General features: G+C 46.6%; 1 protein-coding gene across 1 annotated transcript in view; it reads left to right on the forward strand.

Annotated features, from left to right (window-relative positions):
- Nucleotides 1-1246: 1246 nt before the first annotated feature.
- Nucleotides 1247-24564, forward strand: part of LOC131407627 (deleted in malignant brain tumors 1 protein-like) — a 48413-nt gene continuing 25095 nt past the window's right edge. Inside the window, 8 exon segments of the mRNA XM_058544385.1 lie at nt 1247-1283; nt 2555-2866; nt 11118-11357; nt 11360-11428; nt 15231-15269; nt 17139-17423; nt 18492-18521; nt 23715-23744. Coding sequence (XP_058400368.1) covers nt 1247-1283; nt 2555-2866; nt 11118-11357; nt 11360-11428; nt 15231-15269; nt 17139-17423; nt 18492-18521; nt 23715-23744 — 1042 coding nt within the window.

The raw sequence follows: 24564 nt of genomic DNA on the forward strand, positions 1-24564 counted from the left end.
ATGTTGTGTTTTAACTTAAAACATAAATACACTGTGGTTCACCGATTTGTTGCTGCAGGCTGTCTCTCAGTAGGGGTCTTCTGTGGCTCTGCAGTGTCTCCTCGCATAACCCACGCCGATTGTGCATATCTATAATTTCTAATTTTAGTTTCTCTAAAGTGGAGCATGAAATGAAAGACACTTGCACAGCAGTGTGAAAACAGCAATTCTCCCGTTGTTTGACTTACCTTTCTTCTACTTTTTGCTGTCTCACCTGCCTGATTTCTTTTTGGCAACTTGATTTTATTTCCAAAGCATTAGGCCTTAGTTTCATAGAAAGACTTCTTTCTTTTTGTACCCATTTTCTTCAATTTACTTAATATTTAATTTAATTTAATGCCAAGTACAACTGGCATAAACAGATTTGGGACTCATATGTGCCTCTAGTTGATCACATGACTTAGTTGGTTGGAGCAGAAGTTGCCAAGTGGCTAGAAGTTAGCCTATGAGCCCAAGTGTTCAGAAGGTTTACAGAGAGGACGGGGAGCCTCGTTGATCTGGCGAGGGGGTTACATGAAGGTCAGTGAAGACAACTTCTTGTCTACTGGCCCCTGTGGGATGTCTTTCATCCAGAGTAGCCTGATATCACAAATAAAAATGCAATACACCCAGTTTAATTTGAATTTCAGAAAAAATATTTTTTCTTAAGTATAAGTGTATCTATGTAATATTTGGGATATTCTTATACTAAGGAAGTATTCATTCTTTATCTGAGGTTCAAATTTAACTGAAAGTCCTTAATTTTATCTGACAATCGTACTTTTAACCCATTTTTGTCTTGACATATGTCTATACCTTCTTCCAAGCTTAAAGTATCTCCCTTTCTGGATTCCTCCTGCCCTTTTCCCAGGCCCACGACTTGCTCCCTCTGAGAATCCCACTCCCCCTCCACTCTATATTCCTCCTTGGCCGGTGACCAAGTCTGGCTGCTGAGTAGTCTCTGAGCTCCAGAGGACTGAGCATCACACTCTACGATGGATCCCTTCTTTCTCCCCGACTTTTAGCGCAGTGCCTCGTGTGCGGTCAGAGATTAGTCCATATTCGCTGAGTGAATTAATTTAGGAGTGACGGGGCCAGCGAAGCCTCCAAAGTGAAGTGTGATGCAGCCCCCCTTCTCTGCTCCAATGAGCAAGGGCGTCAGATTTAATGCTTGTGTTCAGAGGAGCTCTCATTTGGCCTTTTTCTCTTTGTATTTTCAGCAACAACCATGGCAACCACTTACTGGGAGACACAGACGCCAACAGGTAATGAAACTCTGGGACTGGGAGGTTGTGGGACCCAAGACCAGCCCCAAGGACTCAGGGGGGACTGCTGCAGAGAATCCTGCTGGGTTTTAGATGCAGGACAGGAAGGGCCTCCTCTGACGGGGTCCACCTGGGCCCTCAGCCCCTTCCTTGCGAGGTTCCACTCTGACCGGAAGACAGGCCCACAGTCTCCACTCCAGCCTATGCGTAGCCACACCCCCTTCCTAAGATCTCCGTGTCCCAGGTGGCCCTACTGGGTGTCCAGCAGGGCTTACAGCCACTCAGGAGGGCAGCAGAGGCAGTTTGGAACAGGAGCATCTAACCGAATCTCTCTGGATGTAATCGCTTATTTTTTATATCCTTTTCTAGAACTTTTATCACGACATGGGAATACGGTGGATACTTCTGCCTCAGGTGATGCCTTACACGGTAACTTCTCCTGCTCACTATTTCCTCCTCTCATTTAGTCCTGTGTGTGCATGAGTGTGCCGGCTTGTGCCAAAGCACAGAGCGTGACTTGGGCCAAATTGTTCAAATGTTAAAAACAATATCAGGAAGCAGAAAGGTGAAATGGTTAAGAGCAACGGCCTGAGTACGTATCCTGCCCCTGTTACTCACGAGTCAGTTGATCGGGGGTCACCTTCTTGAGCCTCAGTTTCCCCACAGGGTTGTTTTGAGGATGAACTAAGATGACGTATATCAAGCTCTTGAATATGAGCAGAGGTTCGCATGTTAGGAAATGCTCAAAACCGTCTGCCATGATTAAACTTTAAAACTCCGTGCCTTGTGGTGTGTGAGGGAGGAGAAGAGATGTCCCAAGTGTGCAGGGACACAGGCCTTTTAGAAGCAAGCCTGGCTCTCTCGCTGACAGCCGGAATGTTATTGCTCTACTTTCTGAGTGGGGAGCAATCCCCATGGCAGTGCCGGGCACACGGTGGGTGCTCCCATGGTGGGGGGAAAGGGCTGTGCCACGGGCAGGACAAGCTTTTCATGCTTGGAACTGGACTTGAGAGGTCAGGCCGGTGACAGAAGTGAGAACTGAAAGTGATGTCGCCACAAAAGCCCCTCAGGATACAAGGTTGCCCAAACTCCACTGAAGAGGCAGAATGTTTAGCTTGTTAAGTTCAAACAGAAAAACGGGGCGAGGAATCCGTTTGATTGTCCAGTCTTTTCTGGATCCCCGCTCACTGTGAAGGGCTCTGCACCTCACACAGGCCCAGATCTTGTGCCTCAGAAGGGACAGACAGTGAAATCTCTGTGCTTTTCTCTAGGTTTGGCCTTGAGGCTGGTGAACGGAGGGGGCCGGTGTCAGGGCCGGGTGGAAGTCCTGTACCGGGGCTCGTGGGGCACCGTGTGTGATGACAACTGGGACACCAATGACGCCAATGTGGTGTGTAGGCAGCTCGACTGTGGCCCAGCTCTGTCAGCTCCAGGAAGTGCCCGCTTCGGTCAAGGCTCAGGGCCTATTCTCCTAGACGACGTGGGCTGCTCAGGACACGAGTCCTACCTGTGGAGCTGCCCCCACAACGGCTGGCTCTCGCACAACTGCGGCCACGGGGAAGACGCCAGCGTCATCTGCTCAGGTGGGCCTCCAAGAGGTGGTACAAATGATGCAGCACAGGACAGAGGCACAATAGTAAGGATGCCTATCCTTCTCCAACCTTGGTGTTTCCGTCAGGAACATGGAAGCAATAGTGGTACCTTGGGCAAGTTGTTTTACCTCTAAGTGCTTCAGTTTACTTCTCTTAAGATGAGAGAACTCTTCCATCGAGGATTGCCATGAGGCCAAAGGAGAAAAGGAAATACTTAAGACAGCGAGTGATGGAAATTGTATAATCATGGTCATCATCATAGTCTCATTGCCGTAGTAGCTCACGCTTGGGTGCTGACCATGTGCCCCTAGTACATTAGCCCCTAGCTAGTACAATAAACATTTTATCTGGATTTTCTCATTTAATTCTCCCAATGACCCTGTGAAGGCTAGTAAGTCTCAGCAGCGATCATCTCTGTCATTTTATGGGAAAGGAGAGGCGTTTTTATCTTCCACTGTCTCTGTCATCACAAAATCACTTATCTTTTTTGGACTAAATGACCAAAGAATTACTAATCTGCTTTTAGCCATTCCATTCAGTTAGTTGAAAATTGCCAAATTAAACCAAAGCCCTCAACCTCAACTCCTCATGCCTGTTAATACAAGCTGCATAGGCTAACTTTTCTCAGGGAACTAAGAAAAGCAATGGGTCCGCATATTTGCACAAGCCTCATTTATTTTTCTACAGTGATGAAAGGTTAATCTCTATTTTAATGAAATCAAGAAATATCTGCAACAGGAAATACACAGAAACTAATGCAAAAATTATTAAAGAGTGTTTCACTGAACTTGTTTTTAAGGTATCAAGAGCCATTTTTTTTATCACCACATTTTCTGGGACTAGTTTAGTATTTTGTGGTGCACACACGAGAGACTCCAGAAATCTTTATCAATTGGAATTACGTTTCGAAATCACATTATAGATCTGTTGACATTGATCTCCCTGAAGTTACTATGTCTCTACTTCAGAGTCAAGTGTAAGAAAAGCAAAGGTTCCAAGGTGGATTTCTCGATCAGGATCCCTGTGGATAAAACACACACGTGTCTGATTTTTCTTTTATTCCTTTATAGTTTCCCAGTCAGATCTTCTCAGCACACCTGATAAGTACTCTGAAAAGAATATGTTGTATTTTGTTTATAATTTATTTTTCATTCTACACAGTCATTTATATGTTAAGAATAAATACTGCCTCACTGAACTTTAATTAACGATATGAGGTCTGCATAAAAGTATGATTTGTGTCCCTTCTGGAAATACAAAGGCAACAGAAACATCTTTAAAGAATAGCATAAACGGACTGTGTGGTCATACAGTTATGTTCTTTCTAAATTTTATTTTGCTTTTGACTCAAATTTCAGTGCACATCCGAATCAACTAGGTTATTTATTTAAATGCAAGGTCCTTGGAATTCGCCTTACCCCCGCCCAGAGTCTCTGATTTGGAGGACCTGTGGTGGGGCTCTGGAATCTGCATTTTTATACAACCAAAAATAAGGATGACCTGTAGACCACACATTGAGCAACCATGCTGCATGGCCCAGTAGTGAATTAAGTTTTTGTGTTTGCAATATAATTGTGGAAGCATGACTTTGCTAAGGTTTTCCAAAGGAAGTGAGAGAACATATGTATATATATGTTAAGCACTATCTATTTTTACTTATTTTTCCTTAATTTCTCTATTTTACTTAATGTCAGGTGAATTTAGGTTTTAAACATTTTCCCAAATGGTTCTTGGCTACATTATAAGTGCGACTTGTTGATATAAAGACTTTTCCACAGGTGCATTGCTAGCAGTGAACTTTTACATACCTTTCAAAATGGCCTCAATATCCTTACCACCTCATTGGGCAAGAACCAGTCCTACCAGGACCCTTCTAAGCAGGAAAGACCACAGCATGTACTCTCTCTGTGTTGTTTCAGGGGAACACGTTCCCTGCCTTCAGAGACTTAGGGTCTAATGGCAAGATAGACATTAATCAACTGACCATTCAGCTAATATTACAGCCGTGATAAATGCCGGAGCAAGAGGCACTCGGCAAGAGAGATGTGCTCAAGCCATCAGAGAGAGAGCGGTCTCTAGAAAGTCCCAGGTAAACTGAGGTCCAGAGCCGGTGTAGGAGTCAGCCAGACAGAGCAGGAGGGAAGAGTGTTTCTTTGTTATTCATGGTTGCTGCTGTCAGGAACTTGAGGGAACAGATGCAGACTCAGGTTAACAGTAGCCACCCTCCCGCAGCTGTCAGATACTCCCCCTCCTCTATGCTTAGGCATCCTAGTATGGTAGCCGGCAATGGTAGTGCCCCGATGGGAGGCTATCTCTAGGTCCCACTTCCCAAACTGTGCCGTTGACACATTTTCTGAAGCTCTAGAAAAACTGGACTTCTGATCAACGAAGTTTTGGAAGTGTTGCCTGCCATTGATTGTCGAACCCCTTTTGTCCTTTGGGGCAAAAGGGTGAAGAGCAGCTGTGTGGACAGCTGCACTCGGTCCCGGTTCTTGTTTGCCTCCTAAGTCCTTGTCTAAATCTAGATGGAGATGGTGGAGGCAAATCCAGAGATATATCCATGAGTAAATCTCTGGGGCGCTCATCCTTGGTCACGTCTTGAACGGACACATGAAGCAATGAGCAATCTGGCACCACCTCCACTTCTGGCATCCTGTCCCTCTGTACCATCCCCTTAGGCTGGCCACTTGCTTAGAGACAATGAGACTCCATGGAGGAGGCTCAGATAGGGCTCCCATCCACAGAATCCGTAAACACCACTATATGGGAGAGACTCTATGGCAGAAAAGAGAGAGTACCTGAGAGAATGAAATAACCTGGTTGCTTGTGACAGATGAAAGATGAAAAGCTCAATGATCAAAAAGTTTCTTCTCTTGGAATGGTGCTGCAAAATCAGTGGAAAAACAATATGGAATCTTAGTCAAGGCTGCTGGGTGACTGCCAGTTGAAACTCAGTTGAGGTTGGTGTATGGGAAGTAGATTGGCGTGGACCACCTTCCTTGCAAGAACCACAAGGGGTGGGCTGGTAGCAGGCAGTGGCTGTGACAAAAGGCAGCTCGAGATGATAGCTAAAAGCATGGACAGTAGAGCTGGAGTCTGTGTGTCCTTGGGCTACTTTGAGAATGTCTGCACCTCAGTGTCCTCATCTGTAGGTGGGAATGATGGGGTTGGGGGAAGGATTGAATGCGATAGTGCATATGAATAGGAAGACATGGTATTCTCTTCAACAAACTATGAAGATGTAACAACTCTTCAGTCAACATTTGCTTAAGTTTCAGAGCACTTTCCAGAGTGCCATTGGAGTCGCTATATAATCTCCTTAGGCTTCTCTTCTAGAATAACTGGAGTGGTCCATGTGGTAGAAGTGGGCTTGTTTGTTGATACCTTGCTTTTTTTTATGCTCAAGCCTTTCAGTTTTTCCTCCAGTAGAGCAAAATGTACACCATGTCCACATGTACACAATAGGTACTCTGGGGTATTTGGGACAATGGCTGAGTCCAGATGGACAGGTACCAGCTCCCTTGAAAAGTGATGAAGCCTTTGGGAAATATCTGGAGAGATCTCTTTGTGGCTCCTGGTTGGTCCCTTCTGACAGCTTAGCTCTCTTGAACACTGATCCCAAGTGCTAGAGAACAATCTGTTTCCATTTCCTGGAAAACAAACAAGTAGAAACTTCTTTCTCCAGGTGATTTGGCACCATTCCCAACATGGCAGCCGCTATCATCTGTAACTATGTGGTTGATTGTTGGAAGAGTGCAAGTTGGTCTCAATAAGTCTGTGCAAAAGGGTTCATTCAAAATGCATGGACACAGCCCAAGCAGAGACACCTTCAGTGTTCCGTTTGGTGCTGTGGAGGAGTATTGTCAAGACTCTGGAGCTCAGAGCTTCTGAGCTGGATGCAGCTTCTGACATTGACTGCCATGTGACTAAGGAAGATGCCTGGAGCCTGGCAGTGAGAATCGCATGGTGTCCTCTGAACTGTGTTCAAATAGCAGAGTTCTGAATGGAGGATTCTGTCAGGCAGGTCTGTCAGCTTGTCCTTGAATTTGGGAGTAGGGATGGTATGTCAGAAATGAGATGGTGATGTGCCGGGGCAGAACTTTGCTAGTTTTGGGGTCTCCATTGAAAGAATCCTCTGGCTGCCTATTTCTATTGTGAATTGCTTCTTCACTTTCAGGGGTGTGTAGCCACCTGGCCTCACTGGCCCTCTTAATGGGCCATCAACAACATCAGGCAGGGCAGCTGGAAGAGTCTATTGTGGACCCCACGTTCAAGGTGGAGAGACTGTTACAGTGGTGCAGTTCTCTGACATCAAGGACCCTCACTGGCCTGTTGGTTCTGTCAGAGAGATTCAAGTCTCTGAGCCCCGACGGCTGCTCCTGGAGGACCTGACTTTAAAAAGTGTCTGGAAAGTTTATCAGATGCCTTTACCCTCCCTGTATCAGGAAGTAAGAAACGAGGGATTGTGAAAGCAACTTTGTTAGAAATCTTAATAAGAATTTAAGCATAGCAGATATCTTTGTATTAAGTAGATGTTGGTACATAAGCATCATAAAAGATGAAAGGGTACCATCACATGTCCTTTTAGCAAAATGAGATGGTCCAAGTTCTTGCTGCAAAATATCACGGATAAAATCATTCCCGCTGAAGTGGATGAGAGGACCATATTTTATTTTTGCACTTAGAATTATATTACTGACTCCTCGACTCTTGAATTTGAGGAAATTCATCTAAGATATCATCCTCTGAAAACTCATAGTCTGAGATTTCAATTGTACAATCAATTTTACTGTTACTGTTAGCATCTAGGTTACTGCTCCCTGTCTCTCAGTGTTTCTCTTCTGATTCATCTAATTATTGTGAAACATCTTCCTGTGTCAGTTTTCTTCTGTTTGCCATTGTGAATAAAAAAGGAAAAATTCTGAATTCTTAACTGCATTCAATGAAAGCTAAAAGTGTGCTATAAAAACAGTGTCTCCAGTCTTTTTAAAAAATACCTTCTTGAAAGACAATGCAATATTTTGGGCACTGAAGAATGATGATTTATTTCACTGTTTTATCTTCCTTCTAGGCAATGCTATCATTCTCCCATGTTCTTACTATATAAGTCCTTTTTATAGTAATAATTGATGAATTAATAATTGATGAACTAATTCCTTGAATGATGAAGTAGAAATATGTTTCAGGATATAGGAAAAATGAGATCACTATAACCCGTAATGTATTTGGATTTACACAAGGATCCAATGAATCCGTATAGTGACTGTATGACAGAATGCGTTTTATTCTATTTTTGTAATGAATAAATATTGTTTTTGGACTTTGGAAGACCTCTAAAAATATATAAAAATCATGAAATATCGATCTTCACAAATACAGTTAGATCAGCTCAAAAACTAAAATTGAGTCCGACGGACTCTGATGGTACACCGAGGGGTAACCTGAAGTGAAGGGGGCGTGGAGGGCTTGAGCCTGGCCCCACCGATGGTAAAGATCCAGGGTTCTCTAGATTTTGGCTTTCTTCAAGATAGACTGAAAATTTCTCTGGGTATGTACCAGAGGGAACAGGATATCTGACACCAAAATATTTACTTATTTAGGGGTTCCTTGTCGAGGCAATTCCCACTGCTGACTCTACCCAATGTCAGACTGGAGGGTGGATTCAGCAGCCACCCGGCATCCTTGACAACCAGTTTAAACTGCCTCCTCTGGTCCTGCCTTTCTTTCTGAGCATAGATTACATCCTGTGACTAGAGACTGTAGCGTTAGGGGTCCTGGTAAATAGACATGTACTTTATTACACCTAAAATTATTGAGCACCCCGTATCCTACCCACATGTTTGAATCTATCTTGCAAAACCCCAAGCACGGCAAGAGCACCAGAGACACACAAACCCAAGATTGAACCACAGCGTCCCCTGACATGACTGTTAGGTGAAGCTCAAGCCAGTATCTGACTGTAGGAGATCATGTACAAACAGCGGAACCTCCTTTCTAAGGTGAGTTTGATTTTTTTCTAGGTCTGTGGAACCCCCAGACTACCATCTATGGTAAGACCTTTTTTCTTTACTTGGCATCCCGGGTTTTGCTCACTGGCAGGGTCAGCCAGTTCTGCTGCTGCTGCTGTTGGCTAGTTGAAGCTGAGTGCTGGCTTGGCCACAGAGCAAGTGCCCGCCCTTGAGAATGCAGGGATGGAAAGGAAGGGGTCCGGGGGTGCCAAGACCCTAGGCACGTCCCAGGCACACACTGAGCCAGGCCATTCTTTCATTCTCATTCCTTCTTCTCTCGCCTCTTTCATTCATTCATTCATTCATTCATTCATACATTGCATGAGATTGGCTTAAGTCTGGTGTCCGGAGAGATGAAGAGTCAGTGCCTCTTCTCACCATTCATGACAGTTTTCCTGAAGATAGCTAACATACTCCCAGTGGTCGCTATGTACCAGGCACAAAATTATTTTTATACTTCAAATGAGTTAATATATTCAAAAAGCACTTAAAACACTGCCTGGCACATCAGTGCTCAACTATTGTACATAGTAGGTGCTATCATCATGAAATATTCCCATCAACACTCTGATGTGAGTAGCATAATTACCTCCATTTTGCAGATGGGGAAAACAGGACACAGTTAGGTAAGCTGTCAATAGTTACATGTCTAAGGTCACATGGTGGGTAAGTGGCCGGGCAGAGGTGCGAACCCAGAACAGCTACCTTTTCCTTTGTCCATGAGTCTCACTAAATGTATCCATCTCTCCTCCTACTCCACAGTGAGAGTGTGTGCGCTTTGACATGTCAGGGTCCTTTATGTGCTAACCCAGGACAGCTGACCCTGCCAGTGAGTTGTTGGCTCAGTGAGTTGAGGCCAATCCCTGCCCTTTCAGAGCATGCCCTGCGAGCATGCCCAGGAGGGACTCCAAGGACAGCTTTCTGGTGATTGACGTCCAGCAAGAGACAGGCTGAGGCAGGGAAATAGAGAGCTCTTCTGCATTCACAGGAGTGACCAGATGGGGCAGCAAGGAGGGCTGAGGAAGCCCAAATGCACCTTGGGAATACCCCGGAAACAGTGCAATTTGCCTTCCCTCCCTCTTTCCCTGACCCCTCCTCTTGCAATAACCACAGCAGCCACCTACTCCCTTCTCTTCCATCCCATTCCAGGCTCTCTGGTTACTCCCTGACCACAAATCTCACACCACCTCAAACTAACCACTGAAGCAACACCCAGGATGTGGCTCTTGCTGTCAGGATGTTGGGCTGGATCCCTCAGGACCTGCTGTCTGTTTTCCCTGCATGATCAGTGTGGGTGATTTAGCAGGATCATATTAGGCAAGAACAAAGTGCCCACTGACTCCATAGTTGTGTTCAGCTATGGTGGGAATCAGGCTCTCTGAGCCCCTGACAGATGGCTTGAAAGGGTAAGTGAAGGCCCAGCCTTGGACAAATACCATCTTGGACTTGATCCTGATGGGAGTGGAGAGTACATTGAGGCATTTTGAGCAGGAAAGTGACTTGAACGAATCTGTACTTTCTGAAGCTCACATTTGGGACAGTCTGGGGGAGACAGATAATCAACATAGCATGGGTATGGGCACTGACAGGGCACTCCATAAATGCCGGTTGAATCAGTGAATGTGAATGGATCAGAGAAAGGAGGTGCAGGGGTAGAGATATAACTGGGAGGCCCCTGGAGCAGGCCAGGCTCAAGAGAAGGAAAGTCTACCCTAGCAAAATGGTGGTGGGAATGAAAGGAAGGATGACCTTGGCGATAAGGTGAAAGATGACCTAAGATATAAGAGGTGAGAACAAGGGGGGATCAAATGTGACAAGCAAATTTCCAACAGGGTTGTTGTGGAGCATGGTGACCCTATCGATGCAACTGGAGGAGAGAGTCTCTGTGGAGAATGGGATGGTGGGCTGGGATATCCAGGAGGCCATTGAAAATGTTGGTCTAGAGCTTAAGGCTGGGGTTGTCAGGGCTGATCAGCCCTGGAGAGTTGGATTTGGGGTCCTCTACCTGGAAAGCTCTCAGAGCACGTGAGGTCCCTTAGGGGGAAAAGATGGGGTGAGAAGAGGGCTAAGACAGCACTTGGGAGAGCAGCAATCTGTAAGGGCCCGAGAGAGGAGAACAATTGGTGAAGGAGATGGGGCAGTGGTCAGAGGAAGGAGGAGAACAGGGAGTGCTGGGTGGTGAAAATCAGGGGGCCGAGAGGGGGAAGACAGGGCTTTCCACTGTGTCGATGCAGGTTTGCCTCTGAGGCTGGTGAATGGAGGTGACTGCTGTCAGGGCCAGGTGGAGGTCCTGTACCAAGGCTACTGGGGCACCGTGTGTGATGACAGCTGGGACGCCCACGACGCAGATGTTGTCTGTCGGCAGCTCGGCTGTGGCCATTCAGTGTTGGCCCTGGGCGGGGCCTGCTTTGGTCACGGCTCAGGGAACATTCTCTTGGGTACAGTGTACTGTTCGGCATGGGAGCCCTACCTGTCAACTGTCCCCACAGCGGGTGGTACAACCATGAGTGTGGCCACAGGAAAGATGCCAGAATCCTGTGTTCAGGTACTGCAGACATCACCTCGTGCTGTCACCTGTGCCACTCTGAGGACAGGGGCTCCTGCTGTCCTCAACATCATGGCGCATGTGCATATTGCTTTGCAGTTTTCCTGCTCTACTCTAAGTCGTGTCTTATTTGAGGTTAGAGGGCAGGTATTACTGTGCCTTTTCACAGATAAAGAAATGGAGGCTCAGAGAGGCCAAGTGACTTGCCTAAAGTCCTAAAGCTGGAGGTGGTGGACGCGGGTTTCCATCTCAGTCCCCTTCAGAGCTTGCTGATGTCCACCCAGTGGACACTTTCCGATGAGCAGCCTCATGACCATTCTGTCCTGTGATGACCAAATGCCTTCCTAAGTGGCCCTTTCACCTCCTTTTAAAGGAGAGGGAGAAGGATGGGGACTTGCGGTCCTTAAAACTTAAGCCTATACCAAAATCTGAATGAGGAGTAACCAGTATGTTCTCTTTATTGGGGATTAAATGACAAGCAAAAGAGATTTACACCCTCAGCGGAAGAGAGAAATTCTCCCTGACTCGACCTAGCGAATCCCAGCACCACATTCCTCCTGTGTTCACTGAGTGCTGGTAGGTGTTCAAGCATCAAGGGGCCCTTAAAGCCACAAAGAAACCTCTGAGGATGCTGCCCATTGTGTGTCCTCCAAGGTGGAGTTTCTAGCTAAATTATCCACCTCTAGAGCAACCTCTGGCATTTGCCATGTGGCCTGGGTTGGGCACATGCCGCCATGCACAGGTTGTGACCCTGGTAATCCAACCACCACAAGAGTATGGGCTCCCGAAGAGTGTGTGGCCCTCCAAGCTGTCACTTTGGAGTGGGTTTATTTCAGCATTTGGGGATGCATCTTGGGAAACTTTCATTCTTCCTAGTTGGTGCCATTTGTTCAGGAATATCTCAGTGATGGTAGACATTTGTCCTTTGGGGGTGTGTTTGAGCCATAGAAGTAGGCAGTTGGTATTTGAAGTACAAGCGTGTGAATCAGGTGAGGGTGTTAAATCAAGTGGGTGGCTTTTTGGATGGAGGCTGTGGAATAGAGGAGGCAGGAGGATGATGACAGGAGCAAAGACTGTCCCTGGGGACATCTCAGCATTGAATGAGGGCCAGATAAGAGACCGAGAGAAGAGTTCTGTTTCAGAAGAAAGAAACATAGCCTTTTAGGGGCAGACCCGGTGGCGCAAGTGGTTAAGTGCGTGCGTTCCACTGCGGCGGCCCTGGGTTTTCCGGTTCAGATCCCGGGCGCACACTGACGCACGGCTTGGCAAGCCATGCTGTGGCGGCGTCCCATATAAAGTGGAGGAAGATGGGTACGGATGTTAGCCCACGGCCAGTCTTCCTCAGCAAAAAAAGAGGAGGATTGGCAGATGTTAGCTCAGGGCTGATCTTCCTCACAAAAAAAAAAAAAAAGAAACATAGCGTTTTAGGAGGGGGCGGGGCTTCTGGATCTCTGCATCCAACATCTTGTTTCAGAGTTGAGGAAGCAGAGGCCCAACCCTCCTCAAATGAGGGCCAACCTGGAATGACCTCTCCTTTTCTCCACTTTGCAGCTCCTTTGTTTCCCACGGAGGCACCCCTGACAACTGCAGTGGAAGGTAATGTTTGTTACATGGAATCCCTGTGGGCTTGTTGTCCTACTACACCCATAGGTTCATCTCTGATCCAGAAGAGGTGCAGAAGGTGTAAGAGGTGGGAATTCTTAGCTCCCAAGGGTGGGGCCCTCTGAACAAGGCCTTGGGCCTGAATGGGTATCTTTTCCATGGACCATGTCCGTGAGATTGGGAAGAAATCAACCCGCAGAGGCATCTCCAAGGAGTTCCAAGATGGAGGTGGGTGTCCTGTCTCCAGGGAGGTCCTGTTGCCCCTGCTCAATGCCCACCCCTCTGGTTCTTACTAATGCATGCTGATCCCTGGCCAGGCAGAGGTGCTGGGTCTCTGGCTGAAGAGTCAGGTGCAAACCGACTGGGGCAGAATCCTTGCCTGTGCCCTTTCTTGAGCCCATATTAGGCCACCTTGGCTCCTTCTCAACATAGAGGACACATGGTCCTTCTGCCTGTGGGCATCAGAGGACCCGTACACCCCCCTGGGGCCTCTAGTGAGAGAGCTGGGAGGTACAGTCAAAACAGCCTGAGGTTCTGGCAGCCTGGGCTCTGGGAGAGAATGTCACTGCCCATTTCCTATGGGAAACTCTGGCCCTAGGATAAGAGGAAGGACAGCCTCCACACCAAGGCCCCTGCCCGGGAGTCAGCATGGATCAATTGGCAATCCTGGTGGTACATATGTCAATATCAGATGTACTAGTCATTGGTACTAGCCAATGCAATTAGACAAGAATAATCAATTAGAAGCATCGAGGACCAGCCCCGCCGCTTAGCGGTTAAGTGCGCGCGCTCTGCTACTGGTGGCCTGGGTTCAGATCCTGGGCGCGCACCAATGCACTGCTTATCCGGCCATGCTGAGGCCGCGTCCCACATACAGCAACTAGAAGGATGTGCAACTAAGACATACAACTATCTGCTGGGGCTTTGGGGAAACAAAGGAGGAGGATTGGCATTAGATGTTAGCTCAGAGCTGGTCTTCCTCAGCAAAAAGAGGAGGATTAGCATGGATGGTAGCTCAGGGCTGATCTTCCTCACACACACACACAAAAGAAGCATCAGGAAGGGAAAAGTCATTTTTGCATCCATCCCCAGGAGCCCTGCATAGGTCACATGTGGGAATGTCAGAATCAGGGTCAGTAGGGTGATACAGAGATATTTGCCCCCAAAAAATAGCCTTTTAGAGCAGAAGAGCTCGAGGCTAGACAACTTCTTGACTTTTCCGAAGTCACACAGGAAGAGAAAATTCAAGATCAGAAATGACATCTCTTCAGCACATTCTAGTTTACTTTCAGTCCTTGAGTCTCCTCAGAGAAGACTTAACTTTGTAGTTTCTGCTTTTCTCTCCTTCTACTATCTGTATATGCAGAGACTACTATCACAAATGCTGAGACTCCTGCTGCAAGAGGAAATGGATAATTTCATATGGGTCCTTCTCTGCAGGTCAGGATGCTGAGTATATTGATGGGTTTGACTCTTATTCAGGAAAACTTTTTAGGAGATGGAGTGAGAGAGAGTGTTGTGAGCATGTTGTGCAAAGGGAGATCCCTTGTGAACCTGAGCGCCTGGCTTAAGTGGGAGCCTCCTTCACAGCCCGTGTTCCAGTGGGTGAGGAAGGGTTAGTCAGAGCATGGGGTCTCCAGGAGCATGTGTGTTTTGGGTCGGTGGCCAGTGGGATCAGTCTCTTGTCCACAGTGCCAGTTGTCCCATCTGCACAGCTCTGTGCTGACCCGGGCCATTCTGGCCCCAAAGACCTGGTGTGCGGCCAGGAGGACCAAGTGTAGGATGCTCTCCAAGCCAACCTCAGAGCCCCAGACGAGTGTCAGAGCTCCTGCTAGAACATCCTGGGGTCACCAGGTGACTCTTCAGCACGGACAGTCCTGAGTCCCAGGTTCAGGGGAGTTGGGGCTCTGCCCATGGTACGCTAGAGAAGAAACATGTCAACAGTTTCTAGGTCCTCTCCAGGATGCAAGCTGAGACGTGTATATTTTTAATTCAGAAGCTCTAGTGGACTGGGTTTTGGCAGAGCAGTCACTGTACTTTACGCATGAAGAACTCTCACTCAAGGCATGTTAAGGCTCCATCCCGGGTAGTGATTCTCTCAGGGATCTTTGTCTACCGGGAAGAAATATGAATGTTTTAGAGGCTGGAGACCTGGTCTCTCGGTAGGAACATACAAGCGAAATGCTGTGCCTTCCTCTAGGGACTGAATTGGGTTTGGCCCTGAGGCTGGTGAATGGAGGTGACTGGTGTCAGGGCCAGGTGGAGGTCCTGTACCAGGGATCCTGGGGCACGGTGTCTGATGACAGCTGGGACATCAACGACATCAACATGGTCTGCAGGCAGCTCGACTGTGGCCCAGCTCTGTCAGCGCAAAGAAATACCCGTTCCTCTTTCCTCTTTGGATTGCTCTTGCCCTTCTCCCACGCCCACGACTTGCTGCATCTGAGAGTCCCGCTCCCCCCCACTCTCTGCTCCTCCTTGGCCGGTGACCAAGTCTGGCTGCTGAGTAGTCTCTGAGCTCCAGAGGACTGAGCCTCACCCTCTACGATGGATCCCTTCTCTCTCCCCGACTTTTAGCGCAGTGCCTCGTGTGCGGTCAGAGAGTAGTCCATATTCGCTGAGTGAATTAATTTAGGAGTGACGGGGCCAGCTAAGCCTCCAAAGTGAAGTGTGATGCAGCCCCCCGCCCTTGCTCCAATGAGCAAGGGGGTCAGATTTAATGTTTGTGTTCAGAGGAGCTCTCATTGGGCCTTTTTCTCTTTGTATTTTCAGCAACAACCATGGAAACCACTTCTGTGGAGACGCAGATGCCAAGAGGTAATTAAACTCTGCGACTGGGAGGTTGTGGGACCCAAGGCCAGCCCCAAGGACTCAGGGGGGACGGCTGCAGAGAATCCTGCTGGGTTTTAGATGCAGGACAGGAAGGGCCTCCTCTGTTGGGGTCCACCTGGGCCCTCAGCCCCTTCCTTGCGAGGTTCCACTCTGACCAGGAGACAGGCCCAAAGTCTCCCCTCCAGCCTATGCATAGCCACACCGCTTTCCTAAGATCTCTGCCCCCCAGGCAGCCCTACTGGCTGTCCAGCAGGGGTTACAGTCACTCAGCGGGGCAGCAGACGCAGTTTGGAACAGCAGCATGTAACTGAGTCTCTCTGGATATAATCACTTATTTTTTCTATTCCTTTCTAGAATTTTTATCAACTCCTGGGAAAATAGTGGATACTTCTGCCACAGTTGATGCCTTAAATGATAACTTCGGCTCACTATTTCCTCATCTTATTATAGTCCTGTGTGTGCATGAGTGTGCCGGCTTTTGCAAAAGCACCGACCATGATTTGGGTCAAATAGTTCAAATGTTAAATAAAGTATCAGGAGGCAGAAAGGTGAAATGGTTAAGAGCAACTGCCTGAGTACCAATCCTGCCCCTGTCACTCACTAGTCAGTTGATCTGGAGTCACCTTCCTGAGCCTCAGTTTCCCCACAGGGTTGTTTTGAGGATGAACTAAGATGACGTATATCAAGCTCTTGAATATGAGCAGAGGTTCGCATGTTAGGAAATGCTCAAAACCGTCTGCCACGATTAAACTTTAAAAATCGTCACCGGGGTGTGTGTGTGAGGGAGGAGAAGAGATGCCCCAAGTGTGCAGGGACACAGGCCTTTTAGAAACAAGCCTGGCTCTCTCGCTGACACCTGGAATGTTATTGCTCTGCTTTCTGAGTGGGGAGCAATCCCCACGGCAGTGCCGGGCACACGGTGGGTGCTCCCATGGTTGGGGGGAAAGGGCTGTGCTACGGGCAGGACAAGCTTTTCATGATTGGAACCAGACTTGAAAGGTCAGGCTGGAGGCGGAAGTGGGACCTGAAAGTGATGTCGCCATGAAAGTCCCTCAGGATACAAGGTTGCCCAAACTCCACTGAAGAGTTTAGCTTGTTAAGTTCAAACAGAAAACAGGGAGAGGAATCCGTTTGATTGTCCAGTCTTTTCTGGATCCCCGCTCACTGTGAAGTGCTCTGCGTCTCACGCAGGCCGGGCATCTTGTCCCTCAGAAGGGACAGACAGTGAAATCTCTGTGCTTTCCTCTAGATTTGGCCTTGAGGCTGGTGAACGGAGAGGGCCGGTGTCAGGGCCGGGTGGAGGTCCTGTACCGGGGCTCGTGGGGCACCGTGTGTGACGACGGCTGGGACACCCATGACGCCAACGTGGTGTGCAGGCAGCTGGGCTGTGGCCCAGCTCTGTCAGCGCCAGGAAGTGCCCGCTTTGGTCAGGGCTCAGGGCCTATTGTCCTGGACGACGTGGGCTGCTCGGGACACGAGTCCTACCTGTGGAGCTGCCCCCACAACGGCTGGCTCTCGCACAACTGCGGCCACGGGGAAGACGCCAGCGTCATCTGCTCAGGTGGGCCTCCAAGAGGTGGTACAAATGATGCAGCACGGGGTGGAGGCACGATAGTAAGGATGCCTATCCTTCTCCAACCTTGGTGTCTCCATCGGGAACATGGAAATAATAGTGGTACCTTGGGCAACTTATTTTACCTCTAAGTGCTTCACTTTACTTCTCTTAATATAAGGGAACCCTTCCATCATGGGTTGCCGTGAGGACCAAATGAGATAATGAAATACATAAGATAACGAGTGATTGAAATTGTATAATCATAGTGTTCATCACAATCTCATTGCCGAAGTAGCTACATTGTTGGGTGCTGACCATGTACCAGTCCGGGCGATAAACGTTTTATCTGCATTTGCTCGTTTAATTCTCCCAATAACCCTATGAAGGCTAGTAAGTCTCAGTAAATATCATCTCTGTCATCTTATGGGAAAGGAGAGAGATTTTTATCTCCCACTGTCTCTGTCAACCAAAATCACTTGACCTTTTTAGACTAAATGACCAAAGAGTTACTAATCTGTGCTTTTAGCCATTCCATTCAGTTAGTTGAGAACTGCTAAATTAAATCAAAGCCCTCAACCTCAACTCCTCATGCCTTTTAAGACAAGCTGCGTAGGCTAACTTTTCTCACATAAATAAGAAAAGCAATGGGTCCGCATTTTTGCACAAGCATAATTTGTTTTTCTACAGTGATGAAAGGTTAGTTTCTATTTTACTGAAATAAGCAAATATCTGCAACAGGAAATGTGCGGAAACAAATGCACAAAATCTTAAAGAGTGTTGTTTCATTGAACTTGTTTTTAAGGTATCAAGAGCCCTTTTTTATAATCGCCACATTTTCTGGGACTAGTTTGGCATGTTGTGGTGCACACACGAGAGACTCCAGAAATCTTTATCGATTTGAATTAAATTTCAAAAACGGGTTATAGATCTGTTGACGTTGATCCCCGTGAAGTTGCTATGTCTCTATTTCAGAGTCAAGTGTAAGAAAAGCAAGGGTCCAAAGGTGGATTTCTCGGTCAGGATCCCTGTGGATGAACCACACGCGTGTCTGATTTTTCTTTTATTCCTTTATAGTTCCCCCATCAGGTCTTCTCAGCACACCTGGTAAGTACACTGAAAAGAATATGCTGTATTTTGTGTATAATTTATTTTTCATTCTAGACATTCAATCTTAAGAATAAGTACTGCCTCACTGAACTTTAATTAATGGTATGAGGTCTGCACAACAGTGTGATTTGTGTCCCTTCTAGAAACACAAAGGCAATAGAAACATCTTTAAGGTCTAGCATAAATGGACCGTGTGGTCATACAGTTATGTTCTTCCTCTGTTTTATTTTGCCATTGACTCAAATTTCACTGCACATCCAAATCAACTGAGTTATTTGTTTGAATGCGAGGTCCTTGGAATTCGCCTTACCCTCGTCTAGAGTCTCTGATTTGGAGGGCCTGGAGTGGCGCTCAGGAATCTGCATTTTTACAGAACCAAAAATAAGGATGACCTGCAGACCACACATTGAGCAACAATGCTGCATGGCCCAGTACTGAATTAAGTTTTTGTGTTTGCAATAGAATTATGGAAGCATGACTTTGCTAAGAATGTCCAAGAAAAGTGACAGAAGATATGTATATATATTTTAAGCACTATCAATTTTTACTTATTTTTTCTTAATGTCTATATTTTACTTAATGTCAAGTGAATTTAGGTTTTTAACATTTCCCAGATGGTTCTTGGCTACATCAGAAGTGTGACTTGTTGATATAAAGACTTTTCCACAGGTGCATTGCTAGCATCGAACTTTTACATACCTTTCATAATGGCCTTAATATCCTTGCCGCCTCTTGCGGCAAGAACCAGTCCTACCAGGACCCTTCTAAGCAGGAAAGACCACAGCATGGAATCTCTCTGTGTTGTTTCAGGGGAACATGTTCCCTGCCTTCAGGGACGTAGGGTCTAATGGCAAGATAGACATTAATCAACTGACCATTCAGTTAATATTACAGCCGTGATAAATGCTGGAGCAAGAGGCACACGGCAAGAGAGACGTGTTCAAGCCATCAGAGAGAGAGCGGTCTCTAGAAAGTCCCAGGTGAACTGAGGTCCAGAGCCGGTGTAGGAGTCAGCCAGACAGAGCAGGAGGGAAGAGTGTTTCTCTGTTATTCACTGTCGCTGCTGTCAGGAACTTGAGGGAACAGATAGACTTAGGTTAACAGTAGCCACCCTCCCCCAGCTGTCAGATACTCCTCCTCCTGCAGGCTTAGCCATCCTAATATTGTAGCTAGCCAGGGTAGTGCCCCGATGGGAGGTTATCTCAAGGTCCCATTTCCCAACCTGTGCCCTTGACACCTTGTCTGAAGCTCTAGAAAAAAAAAGACTTCTGATCAACGAAGTTTTGGAAGTATTGCCTGCCATTGGTGGTTGAACCCCTTTTGTCTTTTGCGGCAAATGGGTGAGGAGCTTGTGTGTGTACAGCTGCTGTCGGTTCCAGTTCTTATTTGCCTTCTAAGTCCTTGTCTAAATCTGGATGGAGATGGTGGAGGCAAATCCAGAGATATATCCATGAGTAAATCTCTGGAGTGCTCATCCTTGGTCACATCGTGAACTGACCCATGAAGCAATGAGCAATCTGGGACCATCTCCACTTGAGGCATCCTGTCCCTCTGTACCATCCCCTTAGGCTGGCCATTGGCTTGGGGACACTGAGACTCCATGGAGACGGCTCAGGTAAGGCTCCCATCCACAAAATCCTTAAACCCACTACATGGGAGAGACTGTATGACAGAGAAGAGATCGTACCTGAGAGAATGAAATAACCTGGTTGCTCGTGACAGATGAAAAATGAAAACCTTCTTAAAATTGAAAACCACAATGATCAAAAAGGTTCTTATCCTGGAATGGTGCTGTAAAATCAGTGGGAAAACAGTATGGAGTCTTAGTCAAGGCTGCTGGGTGACTGCCAGTTGGAAACCCAATTGTGGCGGGTGTATGGAAGGTAGGTTGGCCTGGACCACCTTCCTTGCAAGAACCACAAGCAGTGGGCTGGTAGCAGGCAGTGGCTGTCACAAAAGGCAGCTCGAGATGATAGCTAAAAGCATGCACAGTAGAGCTGGAGTCTGTGTGTCCTTGGGCTACTTTTATAACGTCTGTGCCTCAGTGTCCTCATCTGTAAATCGCGATGACGGGGTTAGAGGAAGGATTAAAAGAGATAGTGCGTATAAATAGTAACACATGGTATTGTCTTCAACAAACTATGAAGATGTAATAACTCTTCAGTAAACATTTGCTTAAGTTCCAGAGCACTTTCCAGAGTGCCATTGGAGTCGCTATACAATCTCCTTAGGCTTCTCTTCCAGAATAACTGGAGTGTTCCATGTGGTAGAAGTGGGCTTGTTTGATGATACCTTGCTTTTTTTTTATGCTCAAGTCCTTCAGTTTTTCCTCCAGGTGAGCAATAGTGTACACAATGTCCAGATATACACAATAGGTACTTTGGGAGATTTGGGGCAATGGCTGAGTCCAGATGAACAGGTACCAGCTCCCTTGGGAAGTGAGTAGGCCTTTGGGGAATATCTTGAGAGAACTCTTTGTGGCTCCTAGTTGGTCCAATCTGACAGCTTAGCTATCTTGAACACTGATCCCCAGTGCTAGAGAACAGTCTGTTTCCATTTCCTGGAAAACAAACAAGTAGAAGCTTCTTTCTCCAGGCGATTTACCACCGTTCCCAAAATTGCAGCCGCTATCATCTGTAACTATGTGGTTAATTGTTGGAAGAGTGCAAGTTGGTCTCAATAAGTCTGTGCAAGAGGATTCATTCAAAATGCATGGACACAGCCCAAGCAGAGACACTTTCAGTGTTCTGTTTGGTGCTGTGGATGAGTGTTGTCAAGACTCTGGAGCTCAGAGCTTCTGAGCTGGATGCAGATTCTGACATTGACTGCCATGTGACTAAGCAAGATGCCTGGAGCCTGGCAGTGGGAATCGCATGGTGTCCTCTGAACTGTGTTCAAATAGCAGAGTTCTGACTGGAGGATTCTCTCAGGCATGTCTGTCAGCTTGCCCTTGAATGTGGGAGTAGGGATGGTATGTCGGAAATGAGGTGGGGATGTGCTGGGGCAGACCCTTCCTGGTACTGTGGTGTCTGTTGAAAGAATTCTCTGGCTGCCTGTTCCTATTGTGAATTGCTTCTTCATTTTCAGGGGTGTGTAGCCACTTGGCCTCACTGGCCCTCTTAATGGGCCATCAACAACATCAGGCAGGGCAGCTGGAAGAGTCCCTTGTGGGCCCCACATTCCAGGTGGAGAGACTGTTCCAGTGGTGCAGTTCTCTGACATCAAGGACCCTCACTGGCCTGTTGGTTCTGTCAGAGAAATTCAAGTCTCTGAGCCCTGATGGCTGCTCCTGGGAGGACTTGACTTTAAAAAGTATCTGGGAAGTTTATCCGATGCCTTAACCCTCCCTATATCATGAAGTAAGAAACAAGGGATGGTGAAATCAACCTTGTTAGAAATTTTAATAACAATTTAAACATAGCAGATCTCTTTGTATTAAGTAGATTTGGGCCCATTAGCCTCATAAAAGATGAAAGGGCGGTATCTCTAGTCCTTTTAGCAAAATGAGATGGTTCGAGTTCTTGCTGCAAAATATCGTGGATGAAATCCTTCCCACTGAAGTCAGTGAGAGGATCATATTTTCTTTTTGCACTTAGAATTATATTACTGACTCCTCGTCTCTTGAATTTGCAGAAATTCATTTAGCATATCATCCTCTGAAGACTCATAGTCTGAGATTTCAATTGTACAATCAATTTCACCATCATTTGTAGCATCTAGGGTAGTGTTGTCTCTTTGTATTCCTCTTCTGTTTCATCTAATTATTGTGAAACATCTTCCTTTGTTAATTTTCTTCTCTTTGCCATCGCCAATAGATAATGAAATTTCTGAATTTGTAACCACATTTAATAAAAGCTAAAAGTGTGCTATAAAGACAGTGTCTCCAGTCTTTAAAAAAATTTTTTCTTGGGGGCCGGCCCGGTGGCGCAAGTGGTTAAGTATGCACACTCCACTTCCGTGGCCCTGGGTTCGCAGGTTTGGATCCAGGGTGCACCGACGCACCGCTTATCAAGCCATGCTGTGGCGGCCTCCCATGTAAAGTGGCGGAAGATGGGCATGGATGTTAGCTCAGGGACAACATTCCTCAGCAGAAAAAAAGAGGATTGGCATCGGATGTTAGCTCAGGGCTGATCTTCCTCACACACACACACACACAAATATCTTCTTGAAAGATAATGCAATATTTTGGGCACTAAAGAGTGACGATTTATTTCACTGTTTTATGTTCCTTCTAGGCAATGCCACTGTTCTTCCATATTCCTATTATATGTCTTTTTCATAATAGAATTGATGAACTAATAACTGAGGAACTAATTCGTTGAATGATGAAGTAGAAAAATGTTTCAAGATATAGGAAAAATGAGATCACTATAACCCAAAATGTATCTTGGATTTGTACAAGGACCCAATGAATCCGTATAGTAACTGTAGTACAGAATGAGTTTTATCCTATATTTTTAATGAATAAATATTCTTTTTCCACTTTGGAAGACCTTTAAAAGTATATAAAAATCATAAAATATCAATCTTCACAAATACAGTTAGACTTGCTCAAAAAAAGAGACTCAAAAAACGAAACTGAGTCCGATGGACGCTGACAGTACACTGAGGGTTAACCTGAAGGGGGCCTGGAGAGCTTTAGCGTGGCCTCACTGGTGGTGAAGATCCAGGGTTCTCTAGATATTGGATTTCTTCAAGATAGAGTGAAAATTTCTCAGGGTATGTATCAGAAGGAACAGGATAGCTGACACCAAAATATTTACTTAATTAGGGGGCCTGGAGTGGCAATTCCCAGTGCTGACTCTACTCAATTTCAGACTGGAGGGTGGATTCAGCAGCTACCCGCAATCCTTGACAACCAGTTTAAACAGCCTTCTCTGGTCCAGCCTTTCTTTCTGAGCATAGATTACATCCTGTGACTAGAGACTGTAGCGTTAGGGAGCCTGGTAAATAGACATGTACTTTATTACACCTAAAATTATTGAGCACCCCGTATCCTACCCACTTGTGTTCATCTGCTCTTGCAAAACCCCAAACACTGCAAGAATGCTGGCGACACACAAACCCAAGATTGAACCACAGCGCCCCCTGGCATGACTGTTAGGTGAAGCTCAAGCCAGTATCTGACTGTAGCAGATTATGTACAAACAGCGGAACCTCCTTTCTAAGGTGAATGTGGTTTCTTTCTAGGTCAGTGGAACCCCCAGGCTACCACCGACGGTAAGACCTTTTTGCTTTACTTGTCTTCCTGGGCTTTACTCACTGGCAGGGTCAGCCAGTTCTGCTGCTGCTGCTGTTGGCTAATTGAGGCTGAGTGCTGGCTTGGCCACAGAGCAAGTGTCTGCTCTTCAGAACACAGGGATGGAGAGGGATGGAGACCCTAGGCACCTCCCAAGCATACACTCAGCCAGGCCCATCTTTCTTTCTCCTTCCTTCTTCTCTCGCCTCTCATTCATTCATTCATTCATTCATTGCATGAGATTGGCTTCAGTTTGGTGTCCCAAGAGACGAAGAGTCAACACCTCTTCTCACCATTCATGGCAGTTTTCCTGAAGAGAGCTAACATCCTCCCAGTGGTCGCTATGTACCCTGCACAAAATTATTTTTATACATCAAGTGAGTTAATATATTCAAAAAGCACTTAAAATACTGCCTGGCACATCAGTGCTCAACTAATGCACACAATAGGTGCTATCATCATGAAATCTTCCCAACAACACTCTGATGTGAATAGCATAATTACCCCCATTTTGCAGATGGGGAAACCGGGACCCAGTTAGGTAAGCCATCAATAGTTACATGTCGAAGGTCACATGGTGGGTAAGTGGCTGGGCAGAGATTTGAACCTAGAACAGGTGCCTTTGCCTTTGTCCATGATTCTCTCTAAATGTATTTACCTCTCCTCCTACTCCACAGTGAGAGTGTGTGCGCTTTGACATGTCAGGGTCCTTTATGTGCTAACCCAGGACAGCTGACCCTGCCAGTGAGTTGTTGGCTCAATGAGTTGAGGCCAATCCCTGCCCTTTCAGAGCATGCCCTG

Source organism: Diceros bicornis, chromosome 6, assembly GCF_020826845.1.
Source record: "Diceros bicornis minor isolate mBicDic1 chromosome 6, mDicBic1.mat.cur, whole genome shotgun sequence".
Taxonomy (NCBI): Eukaryota; Metazoa; Chordata; class Mammalia; order Perissodactyla; family Rhinocerotidae; genus Diceros; species Diceros bicornis.